The sequence below is a fragment of the Haliaeetus leucocephalus genome, unplaced genomic scaffold (assembly GCF_000737465.1).
Source record: "Haliaeetus leucocephalus isolate CR32 unplaced genomic scaffold, Haliaeetus_leucocephalus-4.0 Scaffold636, whole genome shotgun sequence".
In the NCBI taxonomy this organism is placed as follows: Eukaryota; Metazoa; Chordata; class Aves; order Accipitriformes; family Accipitridae; genus Haliaeetus; species Haliaeetus leucocephalus.
In genome coordinates this window covers 3,450,030-3,458,172 of record NW_010973072.1, presented here as the reverse complement: position 1 = coordinate 3,458,172, position 8,143 = coordinate 3,450,030, and the positions used below count along the sequence as shown (strand labels likewise).

Below are 8,143 nucleotides of genomic sequence, written 5' to 3'. Positions count from 1 at the left end.
ATAAAATACAAAACCTGAGCACATCAGTACCCACTCAGTGCAGTACCTGTGCAGTGCAGTACTGCCATGCATTCAACTAAATATTGACTTACAAGCTTAAATGGCTTGTTGTATCTTTATCCAATGATTGGAAGGATTTCCTCCAAGGGTGGATGCAGCAGCAGTTTAAATGGAGAAGTATGCAGTTACATAAGAACATGACTGCTAATGTCCCCATGCATTTTCCATCCCAATAAACTCGTATCTACTTTCTTATCAGGCATCTGATCTATAAAAGCACTCTGAGAACTGTACAATCGTATTTAAGCATGTTCACCTTTATCAACTCATCCTATTCATCTCCTTGCAAGAAGATGACATCAGTTGTCACTATCTTGGACTTAACCCAAAGGACTGTACAATAGTCTTTATTGTACAGCACTTTGAAATAAAGCACAACTACATTTTTTTTCCTAGTCTCTATTCTGTTGTGGAGTAGAGAAATATGAATTGCCATAAAAAGAACCTGTGAACATTGTGGAAAGCATAAACAAGCTTCTTTCATAAGGACAAGCTACAGTTAATAACAGCACCACTGTTTATTGGGTGGGTATAGTAAGCCAGATCAATCATCTCTGAGGAGATTTTTTTTCCCCTGTATACATCATTCCCCTCTTTCTACAAACCAGAATTCTCACTGAATCTTTCAAACCAATTTTTGATGTCCTTTGAGTCATCACAGAATAAATACCTTCTATTATTTAGACATGAGTATTTGCATTATGATCTAAGTGTCAAATGCAGAGTGTAAAACTCTGGGCCCAAAGGAAGGCTGTGCTAATGAACTATCACAATTAAACTTGTATCCATGGGGCCCATAAGAGAAGAGCAAGGGTAGAGAGCACTGCTATCTGTTAACATTGCCATCCTCACAAATTTTTTCTCTAGTTGCTGAATGCATTATCAGCCTTGCTCAGATCTCATTGGAAGACAATAGAAATTTTATTATTGGCTTCAGTTAGAGCAAAATAATTTCCTAGGAACTATTCTCTACAATAAAAGATGTCATAAAACTCAACACTTCACCAAAGATATGGGAGAAGTGGGGTTTAGTCCGTTCTTCTGTCTGAATTGATTTGAGCCTACATCTGGCATGTATATCTCTTGTGGATCTTTGTAGTCTTCAGTCTTGAAGCTCTTTGTTGATGCAGTTCCTTTTGCTAAGAATAATCCAATTTTTATTAATCCAGTTGTGAAGGAATTACAATATCGTCCATTGATGAAGGGAATCTTCTGGATGAGGAGAGCCCAGTACTCAAGACCCTCTTCAGATGACTTGTACAGCCTCTTTGGGCCAACAGAGAACAGTTGAGAGACACTGAAGGACAGTCTGGTATCCCCTGGGAATTGCCTTAGTTGGAGGTTCCCACTTTCAGCTTGAGTGTCCTGTCCTTTCAGCTACCAAATAAGGGGAAAAGCACCAACCCTCTTCTGGCTATTGTTTTGCAGAAAGGAATGGGATAAGTATTTGGCTCCTGAAGGGAGGGAGGGTTAGGAATCCCAATCAGAGAAGGAGGAGCATTTGGCTGAAAATACCTAAGTTCTTTTCAAAAGATGACTTCAGACATGCTTTTCTGACTTTCTGTCACTTACATTTCTTATATTACACCAGCCCACACATACGCCATGTGGTTCTAAAACAAATGGTGTAACCTACTGCCTGGCCAAACCCAAAACCCATGCCTACTTTTACGTGCACCCACTGCATGGTTCGTACGTGCCAGGTCTGTAAGCAGACATCCCTTAGACGCATGTGTGGAACTTACACCTATCCACTGCCTTCCAAGAAAGAATTTTGCCTGTTTCAACTTTGTAAAAGTTTCCATTTCATTTAATTCTAAGTAAAAAAATGCCACCAACATGAAGGATATAAAGAAAAAGCTTTATAAAAGCCAATTTATTTCAAGGCAGTCTACCCCTTTTACAGCTTCAATGTGCCTCTAATGGAACAGGGCAGAGAATTCTGCCTCCCCTATTCATTTCCTAGGAAGCGTAGCTATTTACTGTTTGGTGTGAGAAGCCTCTGCAGGTCTCCAGCACTGCCTGATTGCACATTCTGAGACTCTTCAGACTTGTATCTAAAAAAAGAATTGATTAGGAGGATAAAATGCCATGTGTGATCATTAAATATTTAAACCTGGAAAGCTTTCAAGAGCGGCAGCCTTACTAGCCTGTGAAAACACCCTTGTTTCACCAGATCTAACTTGCCATTGTTACTTTTCAGAGGACTTGAGGTAATGTGTACATGAGATTTTATATCCAGTGGTTTTTAAGAGAACGAGGACAGAGATGCAGACAAGGAGTGTGCCTTTAATCATGTCTTGTAGATTGGAACAAGTAATCATACATTAAGAAATGTAGTTGGAGAACGCATTTTTCTCTCCCGGGTGTGGGAGTGAAAATGCTTATGGGATCAATGCCCAAAATGAAAGAAACACAAATATTCTAACCCATATATCACATTGATCACAAACACAGGAAATAGTATCTTGTTACATGGACTCTGAATGCAGTTTCTGCTACAACTTCTGGATGCAGAAGTACAGAAGCACTGAACAGTGGTTAAGAAGCTTTTCTTTTCTTTTTTTTTTCAAGAAAAAAATTCCAGTTGTTGACAGTGTTTTCTTGCTGTGCAGGATGGTGCATTTACAAGCATTTTGGAAGAATCTAGCTGTCCAGTCAATTCATACTGCTAGTAAGAGCCAATCTTTTTCAAAAAGAGAGAGTAATCTCAGCCCTCGGGATGTAAAGATATTTATACCAGTTTAATCACAGGTGTCACACTGGTATAAAGATATTTATACCAGTTTAATCACAGCTATCACAAAGAATCAACTGATAATGAACAGAGCTCTTTGAAGGACGTGAAGTTTAAGCACAGACATGACCTCTGTGTGCAGTTTGGGATGTAAACAGAATAGACAAACTGGGAAAAGAGGAGAATGGTGCATACTCTGAAGATGGCCAGATAGTGAGGGAATAAGAAACATCTTACCATAAGCTGTCCATGAAAATTGCCAGCCTTTGTATTTCAGCTCCAAACAGCTGCAGCTGCCATGCATTCAAGTGATGCTGCTGTCTACAAACTCGGTGTTTGTGGTTTTCCCCCGGGCAGTTGCCATCTATCGAGGCAGGTCATAAAAACAACCCAACCCACTTGTGTGATAGGATTGTTTTGTAGGCTCTTTTTCACAATAAAGATTTTGCTCTGTGTTCATTTGGACAGACCATAGCTTCCATTTTGGTTTTTTTGCTATAATTAACTATCACCATGTCATCATTATGAATTATGTGATCATTATCATAATTGTTCATCATTGTGAATTATGAATGTTATCATCCGGTGTGTGGTAAACCAAATTTATTTAAATAACTTCAGATAACACAACATGATATATATGCCACATTTGTCAAAGACTGCTTAGTAGTCTGACTGGTTAACTAGCAGCCATCTTTTGATCATGACATCTGTCAGAACTAGTAAAATATGAGTCAGATCGATCTCTGTTCCAGTTTAAAATCGGAAATCTGTATAAAGGCCATAGTAATATGTTTGTTGAGCAGCTGCTTTTATATTTTGTATTCCAAAAAGTAGTTTCCTAATTCAATGCCATATACTAGTGAGGTGTAGTATGTTACTGTCTCTAGTGACAAGCTGTAGTTTGTATACTCAGAAGGATAACCACTGTTCGTGCTTAAGGATTGCTTTGTGCCCTGCATCACGCTTGTAGATTAACTTCTCCTTAATACACTGTACCTTAGAAAGGAAACTTCAGCTGGGATGCTGCATCTTGTCTTCAAATGTTAATGCCCTTTGCCTATCAGTTCCTGGCCTGACTCTCCAGCATGCATAATGCAAAACTTGGCACAAGCTCACATGTGGATCGCTGTAAAGAACAGAAATCAAGCTGGCTTCTTGACTTCTTATGGCAAGTTCATAGCAAACAGGCCTGATTGTAAATGCAATGCTAAGTCTGCTAGGGCATCAACTGAAAATACAGGTGAAGCTTTCAGGGACGGCAGAGGCTGAGGTGGCTTGAGCATGTGAGTCTCCATGGAGTAGCTGGGCAAGTAGAGTGGCCAGTGAGGCAACTTGTGAAAATGATCGAGAGTAAATATAAACAACAGGCATAAGGGATAGAAGATGCTAACTGAAGAGGGAGCAGGGGAGAATATTTTATTTTGGACAGATGGTCAGTATTTACAAAATAAAAAGCAAATGGAAGAGTAAACAGTTCTTCTTTAAGGCCTTGTTTTCCTACTAGAACAGGGTTTGGGTTATTTTAAAGATGCCTATTCCATGTGAAGTAAAAACACAGAGAAGACAAGACATACTGCTCTTAAAACATCATAGTTTCCCTGGAGCTTACCTTGCTGAAAAGCTTAGCTTTTCTGTGTTTCTACTTCAGCACAATCCATATACATTATTTTTCCTGAAGTAAAAAACTGTATCCTTTTGACTGTGAAGACAAGCGATCTGAAAGAACAGGTTTGAGAGCTGAATATTAGGTGACTGCCTCAGGACCAATGAACAGACAACCTGACTGACCCTAAAATGTTTGGTAGCTGTGTAGCTTCTGTCTGATTTCATGCATTAAAAGATTCCTCTGCTCATGATAAACATAATCTTTCTTTAGAAGGAGTGGAACCTGAAGATGTGCTAGCCAAGAGAAAAAATGATCTGCAGCAACTAGATGGATTATGCCTCCTGTTAAGCTGTTCACTGATGACTCCTGCACTGGTATGAAGTCCCTTGCTTCCTAATAAAGACAACTAAATTTCACCTGCGTGCAAATCATGGGAGGAATAACCTGGAACTGTTTTAGTATAAGAAAAGGAAGCATGAACACAGGAAGATAAGCCTGCTAAAGGCCAGCTCACGCCAGCTCTCACTATTTCACTAGCCAAGTGAAATAGCCAACTGGCCAAATTAAGAGTTAAGCAAAACCTGTTTGGTAGGGTTTAGGTATGCCTTCCAGGAGTACAGAATGGGAGGTGATTACAACCTGGAGCTGACTTACTCCTTGTTCATGACATAGTGTCCCAAGTTTGGCTGTGAGACTCTGGAAGTCATTTCTCACCCTGCTATTGAGAATGCTCTGGATTTGATAACTAAGTTTGGGGGCTAAATCCTCCCCCTGAGGGAAAGGTGGAAAGATGTTTGACTAAGTTCCTCTTGAGAAGGTTGTGTTAGTGCTACTTTTACTACACTGTGTTATTGATGACTATATGGTGATTTGGGACTTTGTTTTCATCAGTTCAAATCTCTGTAAAGTATTTGCAAGGTTATTTGTATCTGTAATTAGTATTAACTGAATTCTAAACCCTAACCACAGAGGGGGACTTGGTTCTTTACAACCATTTTTTCCCCCGAGTCTTGCTGCTATGATTTATCTGAGAACAGCAAAGATGTCCTCAATTCCTACGCTTTGCAAACTGAACAGAACTCATCTGAAGCATGATTCAAAATTACAGATGATTAAGATAGTGAGAGTACACAATTACTTGTCAGAGACCTGGTATGAAAAAATTGATCTTATAAAATAGAATGACTGTATCCCATTGTACAGTAAACAGCTTTAAGTGAAAGGTGGATCACATCTTTTCAGTTTGGCACATTGGTGTTGCATTGCTCAATTTCCAGTCAGCATTGTGACTGGACATGAGAACATAAAGTGCAGCAGAGCACTCTGGGCTGAAGCATACTTAATATGCCACATATTCAAGGAGTTAAGGGTATTTTTCCTCCTATTATTCTCTGCTACAATCTGATTGCTCTAATCATTAAGAGCCTGCTTCTAATTTCCAGGCACAGTTCATTTATGTCTAGCCTACACTCTTTGTGCTTGCGCCAATCGTATCTTTTAGATTAAATAGTTCCAAAAACCAATCCAGAAGCCAGAATTGGAAATGAGGATTGCCTTTGGGATGTGTGGAGCTGTCCTAGACTAATTCATGCCTTTCTAAGAGAGGTGGACAGTATTCGCCCTATGTTGAGTACCAGCACTCATCTAATTATTTAAGAGCTGTCCAAGCCACCTCATCCTTGCTGCTGCACAGGGACGTATATCACCCACCTTTACTAATGAATCGCATTAGCTGACACATTTCCCCCCTACACAGTCATTTCCTTGACTCAAATTGTGTAAGTAATTTCACTTTGAATACTTTAAATGAATGAAAAGTGGTTTAATGATGCTGTGCTATCAAGAAATCCTTCTGTTTTTTCCCTGTCAGGACTGCTGAGGGGAGCGCTCAGTCCCTGCAACAGCCCAGAGCTGTGTCTGAGTAAGCAGGGGACCAGCCAGCAGGAGAGGAGAGAGGCAGGAGAGCCCTGCAGCTCTGGACCACCTCCTGCCCTCCTAACTGTGAGGTGCCCCTTGCTGGCCCAACCCAACGGCAGTGGCCTTGGGGAGGGTTCCCAGCCCTGCCTGCATCCTGGGAAGGAGCCAATGCCGCCCTTCTGCTGGCCACCCCACACCAGGGACAGAGAGAGCAAGGTAGGCACGTGTGCTGAAGATGATTATCTCGTTGTTAGTAATTGTACTGAGGGAAAGGAGAAGGGGAGGGAGACAACTTGGAGTTTAGGGGGAGGCTGGAACCTCTCCTGTCTCCAGCAGCTGGTGAAAAAAGCAGGAGGCAAAATCACATTTCCTAACTGTCCCCAAGCCCACAATCTAGTATTGAAAACCAGCCTCATGATTGTGGACATACTTTGTCACGTATCTCCCATAGGCCGTGCATTTCTGTTTGGGAAGAGGAGGGAGAGAGGGGAAAGGAAGAGGGATGACTCACGAGTGCTGAACTTTTGAGGAAATCACAGCTGTAATCCCGGACCGCCTGACTGGGGAGATTGTTCTGAACAGTGCTTACTTATGTAGTGCTTTCCCTTCATCCTCCTCCACCTTGAAAAAATCAGTCAGTTCTGCCACAGAAAGCAAAAGAGAAAAGATTTCCAGGAATATAATTAACGTTTTAAGCAAGAGAAGTCATCAGTCCTGTTACTACGTGTCTTCCAAAGGGGTAAGATGTTGTGTGGAACGGAAATGGACAGAGATAAGATACTTTGGAAGACAACCATGTGTTTGATGTAGGAAGCTGGTTACTTCATATTGTGTAGACTGCTTCTACATCCCCTGTCTCAGATCAAACATGGTATGTTATAGGACTTCTGTTTATGTTTCCTTGCGAAAAAAAGCCCTGCCAAAATCTGTTTGTGGCAGTTTTACCGGAAGCTGCACACTGCTGTTTCTTACGTGATCATAAGTCGGCTAAAAGAGTGTATACTTCTGTCTGTCTCCTACAGATCTTACCTTTGTAATGGTATGGGGACATGCTTTGTCTGGTACCTATAAGTGGAAAAGAACCAGAAAGGAGTCGGTGCCTGAGCTATCTTTTTAAAACCATGTTCTAAAATACTGTGGCTTATTATCAGCTAGGAAAACTGTGCACAAATGAAAGCATTGCTGAGACTCTGGTAACTGGATACTGGATGACGACAGCTCTCTCCACCTAACGTCTTTCAGTGATTCTTGTGTTCCTAGTAAAGTCCGTGACAATTAACCAGGATTTTGTCCTCATCACTGTCCTGTACCGTCTCATCAATTGTCAGGCTGCAGCTTCCACTTCAGGCCCTGTTGTGGCAGCTCCGGTTCACGCGGGAGATGCCAAACGCATGCAAACGACGCTACTAGGGAGCGCACGGGTGGGCTTCCTCATCAGCTTGCACCACGGCTCAGCTGGCCACCCTTCCCCATGGCAAAATTCGGGAAACGGTCCCCGGGTTCTTCTCCCGCAGCTTCCACCGGTGTCACTGAGCTCTCTGGCCACAGCATCCCTTCTTTAACGCCGTTTCCACTCGCTGTTGTGGTTTTCCTTGTTTGACGAACGGGCTCGGGGCCGAGCGCGGCGCTCTCCGCGGCTGCTCCCCGCAGCCGAGCCCGCCCGTGGGGCGAGGCGCGCCGCGCTCCGCCGCGGGAACCTCGCGGCGAGCGGCAAGAAAACGAAGCGCCAAAGAGCAGGGCGCTCTCGGTACCCAGACGCACCCGGAGACGCCCGCTGGCGCCTTTGCTTCCCCGGCCAGGCGCCCCCGAGCAGCCCCCGC

At 42.6% G+C, this 8,143-nt stretch overlaps 1 protein-coding gene across 1 annotated transcript in view; it reads left to right on the top strand.

Moving 5' to 3' along the window:
* Window positions 1–4,703: 4,703 nt before the first annotated feature.
* Window positions 4,704–8,143, top strand: part of CARHSP1 (calcium regulated heat stable protein 1, 24kDa) — a 40,070-nt gene continuing 36,630 nt past the window's right edge. Inside the window, exon 1 of the mRNA XM_010578440.1 lies at window positions 4,704–4,780. Coding sequence (XP_010576742.1) covers window positions 4,741–4,780 — 40 coding nt within the window. The 5' untranslated portion in view covers window positions 4,704–4,740. The remainder of the gene's footprint in view (window positions 4,781–8,143) is intronic.